We start from the raw sequence: 17,042 nt of genomic DNA, 5'->3' as shown, positions 1-17,042 counted from the left end.
AGTAGAACATCCCTGTATTAACCACAATCCTTACCTACTGCTAAAATCATTGTTACACATTTCCTATATTATCCTCCAGCTAACATTAATCTCCCTAGACCACTGATTTCAGCCATAATCATATCCATAAATCAACAGTGTATTTGTTACATTCATTATGTGTTACCATCAAGTCCAACCATTGCCACATATTTACATTTGACCTTATTAAACATGTTTTTTTAGTCTGTTTTTTTAAGTCAGTCTGACTCCACAGCCGGCATCGCACTTCTTGCCAAGCACCAGGTGGCTGAGTGGTGAGTGTTAGCTACCTTCCCTCATCTGTGACCCTGTGAATCTCACTGCTGCCGTCCCTGGGCCCTGCCTCCACTCAAGTTGGGGGCAATCGAGCCCCAGGCCCCAGATATCTTGCGTGCACCTTCACTGCATCTTACAAGCCCAGGGCAGGCCCAGGCCTTCCTCCCATTGCCTCAGCCCCCCACCTCCCCCTGCCTCCCTCTCTTCACACATAGGTGGGCTGACACTTCCGTGTTCAAGCACTAGTACTGAAACCAGTCCAAATGTCACGCTGAAGATGACTGGAAGAAACTCAGCAAGGTCACAGGCTCTGCATGTGTTGCCATAGCAACCTGTCACATCCATCTGGCTCCCCCCATGCTCACCACCCAGAATTCCAGAAGAACTTTCTTAGGGGCAGAGGGATCTAGCACTGAGAGGGAGGCAAGGAGAGGATTTGTACCTTCATGCTCCCCTGGGGAAAGCTTTCCGCAAGAATAGCAAACGACCCCATGTTGAGTGTACATAGAGGAATTTACTGTGCCTGGTGATGTGTGTGAGGGAAAGACAAGCCATCTACTCAGCCAGGTGATTCCACAGACATGATCACATCTAACTTATATAACCACCCTCCGACGTGGGCACTGTTACCCCATTTTGTAAATGGGGGAACATGTGCTTAGGTCACTTGCCCAAAGACTGTGTCAGGACTTGAACCAGGTAGGTCTGACTCCAAAGGCCATCCTCTACTCACCAAAGCCCCCGCTTCCAGCCGAGCAGGAAGTCGCTGCGGGCGCAGTGGGAGCTCGGGGAAGGGCGCGACGGTGTTGGTGTTTGTGTTTGTGTGCAAAATGGTCAAGGAGGTCTGCGAGGCAGGTGAGGGCTTATTTGTTTCACTGGACAGGAGTGAGGAGGAAACGCGGTTGGGTGCCCGAAGATCCCGGTGCCAGCCAGAACTGGCTTCTGCCCGCAGAGGACACCTACTTGGCAGGTGATGCTGGGTGATGGAGAGGTAAACTGAGCACCACCGAAAGGGCCAAACGACTAAACCACAAGTCCAGCTTCGCTACGGCCGCGTAAACGCAAGTGCTCGGAAACTCGGGATCAAACGCGAGCAAGGGACGGGCACGCTCCCCTCACGCGCTCAACGACCAAGCGCCACCACACACAGACCAGCTCGCCGAGCAGCGCGAGCCGTCGCTTTAAGGGGCGCGACTCTCCGGCGCCGGCTGACCCCAGGCGCTCCGGCGCCGCCGCACTGGCCAATCACGTGGCGGGCAGCCTTCTGGGGGCGGGACCTTCGCACGGCGCCCGCCGATTGGTGGTGCTCGTGGAGGGCGGGGCCTGGGCGCGGAGAGAGGGAATTAGTGTGGAGGACGCAGGGCTCCGGAGCGGCTGCCGCCGACTCTGTAGCCGCCTTCGCCGCGCCGGAGAGCTCAGGTGAGCAGGCCCTTCCCCGGCCGAGGACTCCCCGGCCCCTGAGCCCGCTCTGCCCGGGGGCCACCCCCTTCGCTGACCACGTGACTCGAGTTCGGTGACCCCTGACCTCCTGCTCCACGCACCCCACTACCGCTGGAGCTGGCCGGGGCGAGGCTGGTGGCGGGCTGCGCGCCGCGGGGGCGCGCCGAGGGCAGTCCCCACGCCGCCTTGCTAGCGCGGCTGGAGGCTGAGCAGCCGCACACCTCGGTCGGAGCCCGCACGCTGTGGGGTCTCCCTGTGCCCGCGTCTAGGGAAATTCCCCTTGCACCTTCCCGTGACCCCAACTTCATGGTCCCATTTCACAGATGGGGAAACTGACGCATGGTTATCTACCGGCGGGTCTAGGGCCACCGAGTGCAGTGTCTCCAAGGCCAGGTCTTGTTGCCCACACAGCCGGCCGCCCCTGTAAGGCGAGATAGTGTGGTGACTGGGAACAAGAGCGTGGGTCCCTGCTGCCATGGACTCAGGGCTCACTGGGTGATCTTGGACAGGGCATTTAACCTCTCTGAGCTTGGATTTCCTTGTCTGTGAGACGGATACCTATCTGGTACCTAGCTCATTGTTGGGAATAGTAGGTGAGGTGATCTCCTTAGCTCAGTGCCTCAGGTATCGTTCATGGTCAGAAAAATAGCTGTTGGTTCTTTGTTCTTTCAGCCCGTGTTTATTGGGGGTGAATTATGTGCTGACACTGTGCTGGATGCTGGGGATGCACAGGTGAGCCAGCAGACACGCCCCTTGCCTGCACACAGCTTAGTCTGCTAGGGAGGTAGGTGCTAATAAAATATTTGCACAAAGATATAATTACAAACTACGAGGGGTCAATATGCAGGGATATTGGGGCATCTGGGAAGACTTTCCCAGGGAAGTGACATTTGAACCCAGATCTTAAGGAGGCAATAGGAGTTCACTAGATGAAGGGACTGGGGGTGGAGAACAAGGAGGAGAGCATTTCAAGCACAGGAAACAGACTATGTGAAAGTCCTGAAATAGGTTTTTTTTTGAGAAAATGAAAGAAGGTCACTGACTGGAATGCAGAACATGAGAGAAGGAGGCGAGACGTGTCGCAGAAGTAGGCAGCCTCTGCAGGGCCTTGGGGGCCACAGTACAATTTTGCTCTTTATTCCAAAGGCATTGGGGAGCCATTGGAAAGAAGGCTATGGAGAGACCAGGAGAGTCCCTTTGGCTTTAGAGACTTAGAGGTCGTTGGTGACCCCAGTTAGCCCTGCCGCTGTATTCGTGGGGACAGTGCGCAGGGCTGGTCACCATGGAAATCACTGGTGCTGGTGCCTCGCCTTGGCACATGTGGTCTTACCTTCTGATGTGTGGTGTGCATTGTTGGAGTCAGCTATCTGCCCCCATTTTTGTTGGGTTCTGATTCTGTCCTATCCTGTGAATGGAAGAGCAGGTCCCTGCTGTCAGGCCTTACAGCCAAACTCTGGAAGATCAGAGACCTGGGCCAAAAGCCCAGCCTTCCCAGAAGGCATTCGGGACAGGAAGACCTCAAGAGGAGACTGGATTTATCTGCATTAGCCTTAGCAAAGAGGAGGCAGAGAGGGATTTGGAATAGGGTGGAGGGCTAGTCTGAGCAAAGGCCTAGTGGTGGCACGTAAGGCAGAGTTGGAGGACACGAGGCCGATCCTACAGGGAGGAGGGATCAGGTCGAAGAGCTGCAGTGATTTGGCGCCAGACACAGAATGCCAGGCTGCAGAGTTTGGATTTTTCTTTTTATAAGCTGCAGGGAAGTACTGAAGGTTTTTGAACAAGAGAGTGTCAGGAGAAGTGCGGTGGCTTCATCCAGATTTAGTTGACAGTGGTCATCATATGAATCAGAGGGAAGAGGACATGATGTTTTTGTTTATAATTAATGATGGTGATCTCTTCCATTTGTGTAGTGCTTTCATTCCTGACTTCCTCATCTCATTTTATTCTCAAGGCAAGTTCGGGATGACAGTAATTATTGCTCCTATTTTACAATTTAGGACCTCAGGGCTCAGGCTGATTAAGGTCTGGGCCAAATTCAGATAATAAGTGGTAGGTTGGGCAAGTCTGAGACCCAGTACTGTGAATTTCAAAGCCAGGCCCTTTCTTTAGTATCATGTTGCCTGCCCGGGCCCATCCATTTTCTGCTCTGAGCCTCAGTTTCCTCATCTGGGCACTCAGAGCTTTGTGGCTCTTTGTTCACAGTCCTGGAGGAAGAGCAGCAAGACTGGTTTGGAGGGTCCTGAGTCAGGCTGTGGGGCTCTGAGGGAGGTGAGGGCGGCTTTTCAAACGGCCCTCCACTGCCCAGCTCCACTGGGGCCATGTCGGAGCGGGAAGAGCGGCGGTTCGTGGAGATCCCTCGGGAGTCGGTCCGGCTAATGGCAGAGAGCACCGGCCTGGAGCTGAGTGACGAGGTGGCCGCCCTGCTTGCGGAGGACGTGTGCTACCGTCTCAGAGAGGCCACACAGGTACAGCCCCCCACAAGCCCCGGGACTCCCCAGCTCTCATCTTCCTTCCCTTTGACTAACCACCTCCCACGTTGCTGTCTTCAGCAAGCGTTTGCCGGGCACCTGCCCCGTGCTTTGAAGGAGCGTAAGGAGGGACAAGCAGTGGCAGGTCCTGCTCCTCTAGCTGACCGGGCTCCGGTGAACAGAGTGCCTCCGAGCACCTTCTTGCGTGCTCCTGACAGCATCCGCACTTGGCAGGCAGAGCGCTTCACGTTCATGTTCTGCGGATGAGAACCTGAGGCACAGAGCGTGGACCTAACGGGGGCCGGGAGGGGGCCGGTTTTTGTCCTCCTTGCCTCCTCCCCCGCTGTCTTTCCTCCCTGGGGGCCCCTCGCCTCCCTATTCCCCGCCCCTGACTTTAGCTTCTGTTCCCCGCCCCCCCCAGAACAGCTCTCAGTTCATGAAGCACACCAAGCGGCGGAAGCTCACTGTCGAGGATTTCAACAGGGCCCTCAGGTGGAGCAGCGTGGAGGTATGTGGCGCCACGGGCTGCAGAGGCAGGTGGCAGGTGGCACGCGCCTGCGCCGAGCCTAGTGCAGGGCTGGTGCTGCAGCCAGACGCGAGGGCCACACGCCCGCCCGAGGGAAGCTCGCCGTCACAGCAGGGCAGGTGCCGGTGCTGGGCCCGGCCCATGAGGGCTGGGGGTTGACGAAAGTGGAGGAGGCCAGTGGGTGCCAGGAGGGTAGGAAGGCTTCCTGGAAGAGGTGGGACTCAAGCTGGGCCTTGACTGGTCGCTAGGAATAACCTGAGCCGAGAGGAGGGAGAAGAGGCATTCTGGTTAAGGGAGGAACCTGAGCAAAAATGTGGGTATTGGAATGTTCTGGAGCAGGGACTTGAAGGATGGTCATGTTTGGAGGAGATCAGTGACTTTTCCACGTTGGCTGAGTGAAAAAGTAGAGGAGCAGCAGCACGGGTTTTGGGGAGCTGCCGCGGCTATGCAAACGTGACCACGTTCTGCCCCTTGACCCGGTGAGCCCAGGATGCTCCAGCCTCATTCCCAGCGATGGCCCTCAGTCCTGGGCCTCCCCCTAGCTTGGAACCTCTCGACTCCCCTCAAACATAGGTCCTGCCCCTGCCAGGAGAGCCCCACACGGACACCTCGTCCCTCCCAGGATTCAGGCTGTTCTCCAATCCACTCTCCTCAGGCCGTGTGTGGTTACGGATCTCAGGAGGCGCTGCCCCTGCGCCCCACCAGGGAAGGCGAACTCTACTTCCCTGAGGACCGAGAGGTGAACCTGGTGGAGCTGGCCCTGGCCACCAACATCCCCAAAGGCTGTGCCGAGACGGCTGTGAGAGGTGGCTGCCGCGGGCCGGGAAGGAGTGGGGGCAGAGGCTGGTTGTCAGGGGAGTGGCAGGGGGCTGGCAGATCGCAGGGGCGGGGCTAGGCTGGGAGGGGCGGGTGGTGCTCTAAGAGGCAAAAACCTGGGCTCACCCATCCTTCTCTGCTTCCAGTTCATGTCTCCTACCTGGATGGCAAAGGGAACTTGGCACCTCAAGGATCAGGTACGGGGCGGTGTGAAGGATGGCCCCTCTGCCTGAACTGTCCTCCGTTAGGAGCTGAGGGCGGTGCCTCTGCGCGCCTGAGTCCGCAGCTGATGAGCATTTACTGATGCCTGCCTCGTCTCAGTATCTCAGGGCCCACCTGTCCTTACCCCGAGGGCTCTGGAGTCAGAGATGGGAGCCCAGGCCTGTAGCCCATCAAAAGGCCTTGGCTAGATGGGTGTGGGTCCAGGGTCTGCTGAGAATCTGCCTGGCAGAGGATAGGTGGGAAACAGCACAGAGGTGTGCGGAGCCTGCGTGGTCAGGGCTGAGCGGGCTGCTCTGGAAGGCCAGCCTGAGCACGCCCTTTGGGGATGAGGGTGGAGACAGCAGAGGAGGGTGCAGGCTGGGAGGCTGGGGCAGGGCAGGGCTCACCCCTGACCACTTCCTGCCGGTCCTCCCGCAGTTCCCAGCGCTGTGTCCTCACTGACTGATGACCTTCTTAAGTACTATCAGCAAGTGACTCGGGCTGTGCTGGGGGACGATCCGCAGCTGATGCAGGTGAGCTGGTGGCTGGGGTCAGCCAAAGGGCTGCCAGTGCAAAGTACCAGGAACCTGTGGGCTTTTATAAAGGGGATTTGTTTGGGGTTAAAGCTTACAGTTACAAGGCCCTAAAGAGACCACCTCAAGGCTGCTTTCTCACCAGAGTCAGTTGCCGCATGGAGTTTCAGCCTCTTCCTCTTGAGGCTCCGTGGACCCAGCTTCTTCCCAGTGTCAGCTGCAGGCTTGTCTCTCCAGGCTTCCTTTATCAGTCTATTCCCAACGGTCACTGCAAACTCTCAACAAATGGCTCATCCCTTCTCTGGGCCCAGGATCAAACCTGACAGAGCTCTCTGTCTTCACATGCGTCTTCTTTTTTCTTTTTTTTAAAGATTTATTTATTTATTTATCTCCCCTCCTCCCACCCCGGTTGTCTGTTCTCTGTGTCTATTTGTTGCGTCGTTGTCTTTGTATGCTTCTGTTGTCAGTGGCACAGGAATCTGTGGTTCTTTTTGTTGTGTCATCTTGTTGTGTCAGCTCTCCGTGTGGGTGGTGCCATTCTTAGGCAGGCTGCACTTTCTTTCGCTCTGGGCGGCTCTCCTTATGGGGCGCACTCCTTGTGCGTGGGGCTCCCCTACGCGGGGGATACCCTCGCATGGCACGGCACTCCTTGTGCACATCAGCACTGTGCATGGGCCAGCTCCACACGGGTCAAGGAAGCCCAGGGTTTGAACCGCAGACCTCCCATGTGGTAGGCAGATGCCCTAACCACTGGGCTAAGTCCGCTTCCCCCATGCGTCTTCTTGAGTGTCCATTTATATCAGCTCACCGAGGGGGCGGAGATTCAACCTCAGTTATACCTTACTGATATAGCCCAATCAGAAGCCCTGAATTGATTTTATCAAGTAAACTTATTCAGAGGCCCCTTACTGAATTTAACATAATTGAAGAGTATCAAGCCCAGAAGATGTAAACTACTTTTTTCTCTTTTTGCGATTCGTAAAATAATCTCAAACTGTCACTGTCCTCAAGTCCAATTTGCAGACTCCACTAAATTATTTTTTTTTAAGATTATTTATTTCTTCCTCCCCTCATTGTTTGCACTTGCTGTATACTCTCTGTGTCTGTTTGTTGTGTGCTATGTCTGCTGCTTGTTTTTTTAGGAGGCACCGGGACCTCGCTTGGGCCACTTCTGCTCCCTGCTTGTTGTGTCTCTCATTGTTGTTTCCTTGTTGTGTCTCTTCATTGTATCATCTCGTTGCATCAGCTCACTGCGCCAACTCGTCATGTCAGCACATTGTCTTGCTCATTTTCTTTAGGAGGCATTGGAAACTGGACCCGGGACCTCCCATGTGGTAGGCAGACTCCAACTACTTGAGCCACATCCACTTCTGAAATTCTTTAGGGTGCTTATTTCCTGTCTTTTCCAGGAAGAATGACTGATGTGGGGTGAAGCTGCTCCAAGGATGGCTGTGGTGCTGAGGCTGGCCCTGGGGGACTTGGCAGTTCAGGAGGACCCCTGGTGGGGCTCGGGGGGTTAGTCCTTCACACCTTCATTCCAGAGCCCAACAGGGGTTTCTTTTGATTTTGGGCCAAGAGGGGCAGGCACACTGCAGCCTCCATTGGCGGGGATTCGGGCAGGAGGGGAGAAGAGGAAGTAGAGGGTGGCTGGCCTGGCTGTTCTGAGCACCTACTCTTTGGCTTTTAGTCCCGAGGCCTCTTGTCGACCCCCTGCTCCCTCAGCTTCTGGCCCCTGGGGCTGTGGCAGGGCCTGCCCGGCAGTCCCCTTTGGGCAGACCCTTCTGTCCGGAGTCAGTTGAGGGCTAGTGTGATAGTTTGCCTCTGTCTTTTGGAGGGGTTTGTATCCTCCCCGTGTTCACACATCTGGCTGCTGCTGCTATTTCCCTTGCCAAATAGGAATATTACTACTGTACGTTCCCTATCTTCAGAACTTGGCTCCTCTCTCCCAGGTACCATGTGGGTGGCTGGATATGGATCCAGGCCAGGACCTGGGAGCCAGCCCCTTCCTCCCCTGCCTTTTGTCTGCTTTCATGGCTGCGAGGCTTATCTCCTATGAAAGTAATACCAATATGTGCGCAATGTAGAGATACTTATTTGTTGGAGATTTGGACCCGAAGGGTATCGGGAATGAAAGAAAGAGAAAAGGGAGAAGGAAACAGAGAAAGAAAGAGTGGGAGAAAAAGAACGAGAGAGCTGGGATCAGGGGGTCTGTGAGTAATAACTCCTCAGACAACTTTATTGTTTACAAGGGGCTCTCTATATACCCTAGTGTACGTGCCAAGAAGCAGCCATACTTAGCCTACGTGCCAGTAAGCATAGACACATAGCCTACATGTCATCAAGCAGCAACCTTATTAACTATTAGCATTACCCATAGTCTAAGGAATTTTAAAAAATCTTATCTCAAGATGCAAAGTCTAAGTGTTCTATTCACTACAAAAGGGATGTGCTCATCTTCTCTTTCAGCCTTTAACAGCTTCATCCCATTTGCCGGGAACTCTTACTTACCACATTCCTTAGGGTGCAAGCGTGGCCATGGAGTCAGCACTAGCATGGAGACAGCACGTCTCTCCTTGAGAGGCAACTGTGCCTCAGCTTCCAACGCTTATTGAAACACATGGGGTAGAAAGTGGACGTCACCTATAGAGCCAGGCTACCTACCGTTGGCTCCCATTTATAAATACTTATTCCTCCAGTGTAAACTAAACTGGTATTTGATTAAACATCTGGTTTTCCAACTTGCTTTTCTCACTTAAAAATATGTTGGACTTAGTTTTGGGTTTTTATTATTACAGACAGTGCTGTGGATGGGTATGTATGAATGGGTTTCAGTAGGATTACTTTATAGAAGTAGAATTGCTCGATCAGAATGTAATTTAAAATGTTAATACTGAAGTGCTAAACTGCCCTCCAAACAAATGTCAGTTCATCTTTGGGGCAGTGGATCCAGGGCGTTGTGGCCCCTTCCTTTTCAGATTGCCCTCCAGGACCTGCAGACTAACTCCAAGATTGCGGCACTTCTGCCTTACTTTGTTTACGTGGTCAGTGGGGTGAGTGACCAGGGGACAGTGTTTCGTGGGGAGGAGATGACCCGGCAGCGTGTGGAGCCCTTGGCAGATGCTGTCAGGAGGTGGGCTTCTGCCTGCCTGGTGACCCTCTAGCTTCCCTCTTCTACCAACAGGTGAAATCTGTAAGCCACGACCTAGAGCAGCTGCACCGGCTGCTGCAGGTGGCACGGAGCCTGGTTCGGAACCCACACCTCTGCCTGGGGCCTTACGTCCGCTCCCTGGTGGGCAGTGTCCTCTACTGCGTCCTGGAGCCCCTGGCTGCCTCCATCAACCCCCTGAATGACCACTGGACTCTGCGAGACGGGGCTGCTCTCCTCCTCAGCCACATTTTCTGGTAGCCACTGGGCCCAGAGCTGAGTGAAGGGTGGGACTGCTGCAGGCCCAAGTGGTTGGGGTAGGGAAATGGGTGAAGCCTTTGGTTTTGATGCTGTCTGCTGAGGGATGGGTGGGCCGGGTTAGCCTCTTCCCATGGAGCTTTCCAGCTGGTGTTTCACGGCACACTGGAATTCTCCAAATGGATTACAAATATGCCAAGGTACTGATCCTTCAGCCCTCAGCCCTCAGGCTGGTCAGCCCCGGCTGGTCGTCCCCCACCCCAGCATGCTGTACAAGTGCTGTGTTCTGTCTGCCGGCACATGCGTGCACTTCACCGAGCCTGCCTCGTGTCCCTCACTGACAGTGCTGCTCCCACAGGACTCATGGGGACATCGTCAGTGGCCTCTATCAGCAGATCCTGCTTTCCCTGCAGAAGGTCCTGGCCGACCCTGTGCGACCTCTCTGCTCTCACTATGGGGCAGTGGTGGGACTGCATGCCCTTGGCTGGAAGGTGAGGACCCTGGCCTTTCTCAGGGTGCTGGGAGAGTGCCCATTTATAGTAAAAAAAAAAACACATTCCTGTGTCTTCTCTCATAAAAATGATGAATGCTTGATGCTGCCATTTATTGAGCACCTGCCTTGGCCCAGGTCTGGCAGTACGCTGGCTTTCTCTTTCTATCTTATCCCTTCAGACATCCTGCAAGGCAAATATTAACATACCCCTATTTTATAAGTTCCTGCCCATTCTTTTTTTTTTTATCACATTAAGGAAATCTCCCTCAGTTCCTTTCACTGAATATTTAAAATATGAATGGATGTTGATTTTTGTTGAATACCTTTTTTAATATCTATAGAGATGATTAAATGATTATGTGCCCTAGTTCTGTTACATGACAGAATACAGTAATCGATTTTTCTATTCAACCACTCATCTGAAATAAATTCCACTTGCTGCTGTTGAGATTTTGAATGGAATTACATTGACTCTATTAGATCAGTTTTAGAGAGAACTGATGTCATTATATTAAATCTTATCCACAAACATCTTATCTCTTCATTTTTAAAAGTCTTCACACACATACTTTATTAAATTTATTCCTAGATTCTTGTTATTCTTTGATGCTGTCATAATGGTGTCTCCTTTTCAAGGTATTCATTTTTTGGTGCATAGAAATGCAGTTGACTTTTGTGTATTGATCTTATATCCAGCTACTTTAAGTAAATTGTCATTTCAAATCTGTAGATTCTTTGGGATTTTTAATCAAGGTGATCATATCATGAGCAAATAATGACAGCTTCACTTCCTCTTTTCCAATCCTAAAGTCTTTAGTTTCTTTCTCTTATTGCAGGACCACTAATGTAATTTTGCAAATGATAGTGGGCATTAGTCTGCCAAAGGGGTGTTGATGCAAAGTACCAGAAATCTGTTGGCTTTTATAAAGGGTGTATATTTGAGGTAAAAACTTAGTTACAAGGCCTTAAAGAGTCCAACTCAAGGTTGCTTTCTCACCAAAATCATGTACCATGTGCTGAAGCAGGATGGTCACTGATCTCTGCCTGGTCTCTCCTTCCTAGGCTTCCTCTTCCTCTTGAGGATCTGTGGGCCCAGCTTCTTCCCAGTCTCAGCTGTAGGCTGGCAGAGGGCTTGTCTCTCAGGATTCCTCTCTCTCCAGTCATGGGACTCATTTCTTTCTGGGCTTTCTATATCAGTCTTAGCTCTTTTCCCAAGGTCAGCTGCAAACTATCAGGCAAATATTTCACCTCTCTGGATCAAACATGACAGAGCTCTCTTCCCATGTGTCCGTTTATATCAGCTCACCAAGGAGGCAGGGATTCCACCTGAGTTATGCCTTACTGATTAGCCCAACCAGAAGCTCTACCTTGATTTTATCAAGTAAACTTAATCAGAGGCCCCTCACCAAATTTAATACCATCAAAGGCTATACCCAGAGGAAGAGATTAGTTGACAAACCATCTTATTCTTTTTGGGATTCACAAAAATAATCCCAAACTGTCATAGCATCCTTGTCTACATCCAGTTTAAAATAAAGTACTAATATCCTTTCTCACTTGGGATGAGTACTTTATATGTATGTGTTGATATCCCTTCTTCTTAGTTTTAGCATTAATTTATGTTGAATTTTTATCAAATGCCTTTTCTGCATCTTTTGAAATGATTCTAAGGTTTTTCTGCTTTTACCTGTTAATGTGATTATATATATACATTTTCTAATAGTAAACCATTTTTACATTTCTGGGATAAACTCAACTTGGTCATGGTATATTCTTGAAAACAAAACTTTTATTGGGAAATAGTGTTTATTTAACTACTGTTTCAGTATCTGTAACAGTTATAGGGTTATTTAAGGTTTCCTGTTTCTCCTTGAGTCAGCAATAGGTCATACTTTTCTAGGAATTTGTCAATATTTTCAAATCCTTGGGCTGTGGATGAGTTACCAGAGAACTCTTTCTTATCTGTCAAAACCCATCATAAATGCCACTTCCTTTGTGAAATCTTGAGTGCTTTCCCCCAAATTAACTACAGGATTTAAAGTTAATATCAGTCTGTGTGTCTCTGATCTGTTTTTGTGCAGATGGACTGAATTGGGTCCCAGTTTACATCTGAGTGGGGCAGTAACTGCCTGTGATTGCATAGGTTAGTGGTTTGCAAACTGTAAACTGTGTTAACAAAGGGCATTGCTTATGCCTTCTTGTTCCTTGACACATGTAGCAATGACACATGTAGCATTTTATCTTGTCTGTCTTGATGTCCTTTCTTCATTCCCAGTGCTTAGCAGAGGCTTGGGTATACAGAAGGCACAGAGGACAGAATCAGGGGATTTAGGAGGATGGAGCCCTACCCGGAATTAGAAAGAAAAGTAGGTCTTTCATGGGAAAGGATTCTTGAGTGGCCATAAGCAACAAAGAAGTGCTTACTGCATTTCATCTCTCCCTTCCAGGCTGTAGAACGAGTTCTCTACCCACACCTGTCTACTTACTGGACAAATTTACAGGCCGTGCTGGATGATTATTCTGTATCTAATGCTCAGGTCAAAGCAGATGGGCACAAAGTTTATGGAGCCATTCTGGTGAGTGCCAGCCCCTCCCAGCACCCCTTGCTGCCTGAGCTGGGCTGGGCTGGTTTCCTTTAGAGGACTGGATGGGCTCAGGTTCTCCTAGTTCTTGCCTATCCTCTTCGTTCTGTCCTTTCCAGGTGGCCGTAGAGCGACTGCTGAAGATGAAGGCCCAGGCGGCAGAGCCCAGCAGGAGCGGCCCGGGCGGCAGGGGGTGCTGGCGCCCAGACGACCTGCCCTGGGACAGTCTCCTCCTGCAGGAGTCGCCTTCCGGGAGTGGTACAGAGCCAGGCTTTGGGTCCGGCCTCCCGCTGCCTCCGGGGGTTGTAAGGCCGGAGGATCCATTCCCTTCGGTGACCCTGGCGGACATCTATCGGGAGCTCTACGCCTTCTTCGGCGACAGCTTGGCCACCCGCTTCGGCACGGGCCAGCCCGCGCCTACGGCCCCGCGGCCGCCCGGGGACAAGAAGGAGCCGACGACCGCCCCGGACTCGGTGCGGAAGATGCCGCAGCTGACGGCCAGCGCCATGGTCAGCCCGCAGGGCGACGAGAGCCCCCGGGGCGCGGGCGGCGGGCCCCCGTCGGCGTCGGCGCCCTCCGCCTCCGAGAGCCGGCCGCTGCCGCGCGTGCACCGGGCGCGGGGGGCACCCCGGCAGCAGGGCCCCGGCGCCGGCACCCGCGACGTCTTCCAGAAGAGCCGCTTCGCCCCGCGCGGCGCCCCCCACTTCCGCTTCATCATCGCGGGGCGGCAGGCGGGGCGGCGCTGCCGCGGGCGCCTCTTCCAGACGGCCTTCCCCGCGCCGCACGGGCCCAGCCCGGCCTCCCGCTACGTGCAGAAGCTGCCGATGATCGGCCGCACCGGGCGCCCGGCCCGCCGCTGGGCGCTGGCCGACTACTCGCTCTACCTGCCGCTCTGAGGCGCGCGCCCCGGGCCCGCGCCCGGAAGTGAAGGGGCGCGCCGGAAGGGGCGGGGGCTGGGGTGTCATGGCGCTGGCCCGTCTGCTGCCCGTGGAGCTTGTGCTCCTCGCCGCCGCCTTCCTGTGCGGGACCGTGGCCGCCGCGGCGCTGACCTGGACCCAGGTGCGACAGCGGGGCGGCAGGCGGGGTCTGGGGCGCTTCCATCCCCTTCCCTTGGCTGCTCATCCCTCGGGGTCGTCCCCTCGCCCGGGCGATGGGCCCTTCCGGAGCGTCTTCCAGCGCCAGATATAGCCGGGCCTGGTAGTCCCCGCTGCGTGCTCTTTCCCGACTTCTTAAGTCGGCCTGGCCCTACTTCCACCAGAAACCCTTTGTGCAGAGCTGTGCCCTGAAATAAAGCCTAGTATAGTGGAGATCAAGTTACCACGTGATTGCAACAAACTATGTTACATGGCAAAATGGAGACGTGGAAATCGCTGACGTCAAAGCAGAGGCTGACGTTGAGTCGTTACCCCTGCCAGGCAGTCTTGTTAATAAGTAATCATGCATGGGCTCACTTAATTCCTATGAAGCAAGCGCTGTTAACACCTATTTCCGGCAGATTACCACACACTTACTGGATGAAGGCTACACAAGGTCTGGGGTTTACTCTTAGGATTTCTCCAGTGGGGAGACCAGAACTTGAGTTTCCTCTTAAGTGAATTGTATTTCACGGTCACTGCCTATCTCCTGAGCCTTCTGGCCAGTATAGGTTTGATTCTCCAGTTTCTGGCCCAGAACCAGTAACTGACAGCATACAACTTCCCAGCATGGGACTGGTAGATTATTCCTAACACCTGCCACAAGCCTGCATCCAGAGGCACTGACCTGCGACCAGGATTCAGCAGCTTCTCTCTACAGGGTTCCTTCAATGGCAGCTGCCCCCTCTATGGTGTGGTCAGCCTGAATGGTTCCTCACTGGCCTTATCCTGCCCCCCACCCCCATCTGTCTGCTACTTTGTGGCTGGGGCCCCTGGTCTCCTGGCCCTCTACTGCCTCCTGTTCTTCTGGGTCTACAGCAGCTGCCTGATGGACTGCAGCAGGTGACTGCCCCACTATGGGCCAAGGGTTAAGGTAGGAACAGCCCCATCTCAACCACAAGGCTCCTCCTCTCCTCACAGAGGTCCAATAGGACTCCGCATCACACTGGTCATCTCCACTGTAGCCATCTTCCTGGTCTTAGTGTCTGCCTGTATCCTTCGATATGGCACCAGTTCTCTCTGCAACTCCATCATCTCCTTGCACAGTACAATTAGGTAATGGCGGGTGGGGGTGCCCGGCTGGGACTGACCACTTTCCCTCTGCAAAAGGGACACTATAACCTTTTTAATTCCCTGTCACTAAGGGTACCAGAGCAGAGATGTACTTAGGATATATTCCCCCTTTCTCACCAACGATCTCTTTGACCTCACAGCTGCCCTGAAGCTCAGAAAATTCCATGGACAACCCCTGGAACCACCTTGCAGTTTTACACCAACCTACACAGTGCTGAAGTGAGGCCCTGGGTTATGACAGACTGGGTGGGGAGACCTAGGGATTCATGAATGTCCGTAGCTGGAAGGGTACTCACCAGTGTACTCTAAGCTCAGCCCACCAGTGAGAGGCAGAGGAGCTGAGGGGCTATCACCTGCCATAACAGATAAGAGGGGTGTGTGGGAGGGAGCATTCCACTTGAGAGCCCTGCTCCTCATCCTCCTGCTCCTGTCTCCCACAGACCGCTTCTTGGGTGAATCTGGTATTGTGGTGTGCAGTCTTGGTGCTCCAGATTCTGCAGTGGAAGTTGTAAGCCCACCACCCTCTGGAGCATGCGGACCTGGAATGGAGCTCTGAGACAGATGCTCTCTTTGGGCCACACCTTCATTCCTGAAGAGTAACCAAAGATGTGCTTCCTGTAGCCAAAGACTCTGTGCCCAAATGCCTGCAATCCTGCCCCCACATAGCCCTATTCATGGTGGGAGTGAAATTTTTCCTTCACAAGGGAAACATGATGACAGGCCCTCTCCTCTTCTCTTCCCATAGCTGGTTTTTTTTTTTTTTGTACCAAAATATTATTTTACGTTCTTCCTTCATCTTGGTCCTGAGTTCTTGGTGCTGTAGGTAGGTAGATGGGAGAAAGGAATGAAGGCTAAAACACATGAAAGTACATTTGGAGGTAATCAGCTTTTCTTGGGATGACGGCTGCTTTATTTGCTGTTTATGAATCTTGGGTCCCCTCTTGTGTGACCCTAAGGTTCAGTTTATCCCTTCCTCTCTGGGAGGGGAGTGACCCAAGGTCGGTCCTTCACAAGCTCCGGTAGGCACCCACAGTGTTGTCGAAGAGTTGCATGTTGGGGAAGTGTCCAGCTTTGTCCAAGAGGAAGTAGAAGCGCCGGCCTTTGACCTTCAGAGGCAACATGGCTGGGACTTCACTGCGGTGGGCCATGCAGGATACTTGGTGCAGGGGAACAGTGAAATGGGCCCGCAGGCCAAAGGGGGCGTGAGTGGTGAGGGTCACCTGCTGCCCTCCGGCCAGCAGGATCACTGAACGCACGGATCGGAGGGAGAAGAGCAGACCAGCCCCAAGCACCAGAGTCCCTGCCGGAAGAGCAGGGGCTGAGGTGAGTTTTCACTGGAGGCACCGAACTCTCCAGTGCCCACCGAATAAAATAAATGACTCTGGTGACAGTACCGGTTGCGTTTCTCTTATAAGTGTTAATCATTCCACCCACGACCTTCACAGATGTCCACCCCCATTTTAAAGATGCAGAAACCGGTCGTGAATCTTAACTTGCTCAAGGTCGTCGAGTGTGTCGAGGGTAGACCTCAGCCAGTCAGGCTCCACTTCCTGCCGCCCCTGTTCCCCGCGCGCTGGGGATAGCCCGCCCAGCCGGCCATAGCCCGCCCAGCCGGCCCTCCTGCTCCGGGAGGAGACCCCCTTTCTCCTTGCCTGGGCAAGAAGGGGCGTGCCGGGTCACCCCACGTTCCCGTGGCGGGAAGCCACCCCCTGCCTTACCGATGGCGCCGCAGCCGAGGGCCAGGCCGTAGCGCCAGAGCGCCGAGCGCAGGTCGACACGGCGACGATCTGGGGCCTCCGGGGTCGCGGGCCGCGCCGGCACCGAAGGTCGGGACAAAGCTGCTACCGCCAGGGAGGCCCAGAAGACACCCTGGCCCGCGGAGAACAGCCCGAGGATGGCGAAAAAGCGGCTCCGCTCATGCTCGAAAAGCAGCACGTCTCGCGGCGGGGCCGTGCCGTGCAGGGGCCGGCACGCGAGGAGCAGCCGCAGCGCCCACCGCCGCCACGGGGAAGCCATGACCGAGCCGGCCCACTTCCGGGGCGGGGCTTCCGGTCGGCGAGTTCCCCGGTCCCGCCC

At 53.8% G+C, this 17,042-nt stretch overlaps 3 protein-coding genes across 5 annotated transcripts; 2 read left to right on the top strand and 1 right to left on the bottom strand.

Moving 5' to 3' along the window:
* The first annotated feature begins 1,629 nt into the window (after positions 1-1,629).
* Positions 1,630-14,162, top strand: TAF6L (TATA-box binding protein associated factor 6 like). 3 transcript variants are annotated; one of them, XM_058305280.2, is made up of 12 exons: positions 1,632-1,716; positions 2,410-2,469; positions 4,043-4,202; positions 4,627-4,713; positions 5,387-5,537; positions 5,694-5,744; positions 6,187-6,281; positions 9,257-9,331; positions 9,463-9,683; positions 10,043-10,175; positions 12,625-12,753; positions 12,879-14,162. In XM_058305280.2, the coding sequence occupies exons 2-12, from the start codon at positions 2,453-2,455 to the stop codon at positions 13,653-13,655; spliced, it is 1,896 nt and encodes a 631-aa protein (XP_058161263.1). In that variant the 5' UTR covers positions 1,632-1,716; positions 2,410-2,452; the 3' UTR covers positions 13,656-14,162. The 3 variants fall into 3 exon arrangements, with proteins under 3 accessions (XP_058161264.1, XP_058161263.1, XP_058161265.1); XM_058305281.2 differs by lacking the exon at positions 2,410-2,469 and having other exon boundaries at positions 1,630-1,716; positions 12,879-13,710; XM_058305282.2 differs by lacking the exon at positions 1,632-1,716 and having other exon boundaries at positions 2,421-2,521; positions 12,879-13,710.
* Positions 13,709-15,761, top strand: TMEM179B (transmembrane protein 179B). Its single transcript, XM_012518294.4, has 5 exons — positions 13,709-13,818; positions 14,554-14,735; positions 14,814-14,948; positions 15,107-15,185; positions 15,407-15,761. Exons 1-5 carry the CDS (start codon positions 13,723-13,725, stop codon positions 15,476-15,478), a joined length of 564 nt encoding a protein of 187 aa, XP_012373748.2. The 5' UTR covers positions 13,709-13,722; the 3' UTR covers positions 15,479-15,761.
* A 92-nt stretch (positions 15,762-15,853) lies between these two features.
* Positions 15,854-17,007, bottom strand: TMEM223 (transmembrane protein 223). The gene is made up of 2 exons (XM_004449226.4): positions 16,685-17,007; positions 15,854-16,266 (listed from the first exon to the last, which is right to left on the bottom strand). The coding sequence occupies exons 1-2, from the start codon at positions 16,980-16,982 to the stop codon at positions 15,974-15,976; spliced, it is 591 nt and encodes a 196-aa protein (XP_004449283.2). The 5' UTR covers positions 16,983-17,007; the 3' UTR covers positions 15,854-15,973.
* Between the last annotated feature and the right edge of the window lie 35 nt (positions 17,008-17,042).

This window comes from Dasypus novemcinctus, chromosome 10 (genome assembly GCF_030445035.2).
Source record: "Dasypus novemcinctus isolate mDasNov1 chromosome 10, mDasNov1.1.hap2, whole genome shotgun sequence".
NCBI lineage: Eukaryota > Metazoa > Chordata > Mammalia > Cingulata > Dasypodidae > Dasypus > Dasypus novemcinctus.
The sequence above is the reverse complement of the archived record's forward strand: the minus strand, read 5'-3'. Positions and strand labels throughout refer to the sequence as shown.

Bases quoted from the DNA above. Each gene is read 5' to 3' on its own strand.
- TAF6L (XM_058305280.2), top strand. The intron at 5,745-6,186 runs GTACGGGGCGGT...GTCCTCCCGCAG, and splicing joins CTTGGCACCTCAAGGATCAG to TTCCCAGCGCTGTGTCCTCA. The intron at 12,754-12,878 runs GTGAGTGCCAGC...TGTCCTTTCCAG, and splicing joins AAGTTTATGGAGCCATTCTG to GTGGCCGTAGAGCGACTGCT.
- TMEM179B (XM_012518294.4), top strand. From the start codon at position 13,723: ATGGCGCTGGCCCGTCTGCTGCCCGTGGAGCTTGTGCTCCTCGCCGCC. The intron at 14,949-15,106 runs GTAATGGCGGGT...TTGACCTCACAG, and splicing joins TCCTTGCACAGTACAATTAG to CTGCCCTGAAGCTCAGAAAA. The intron at 15,186-15,406 runs GTGAGGCCCTGG...TGTCTCCCACAG, and splicing joins CCAACCTACACAGTGCTGAA to ACCGCTTCTTGGGTGAATCT.
- TMEM223 (XM_004449226.4), bottom strand. From the start codon at position 16,982: ATGGCTTCCCCGTGGCGGCGGTGGGCGCTGCGGCTGCTCCTCGCGTGC. The intron at 16,267-16,684 runs GTAAGGCAGGGG...CTCTTCCGGCAG, and splicing joins CCTCGGCTGCGGCGCCATCG to GGACTCTGGTGCTTGGGGCT.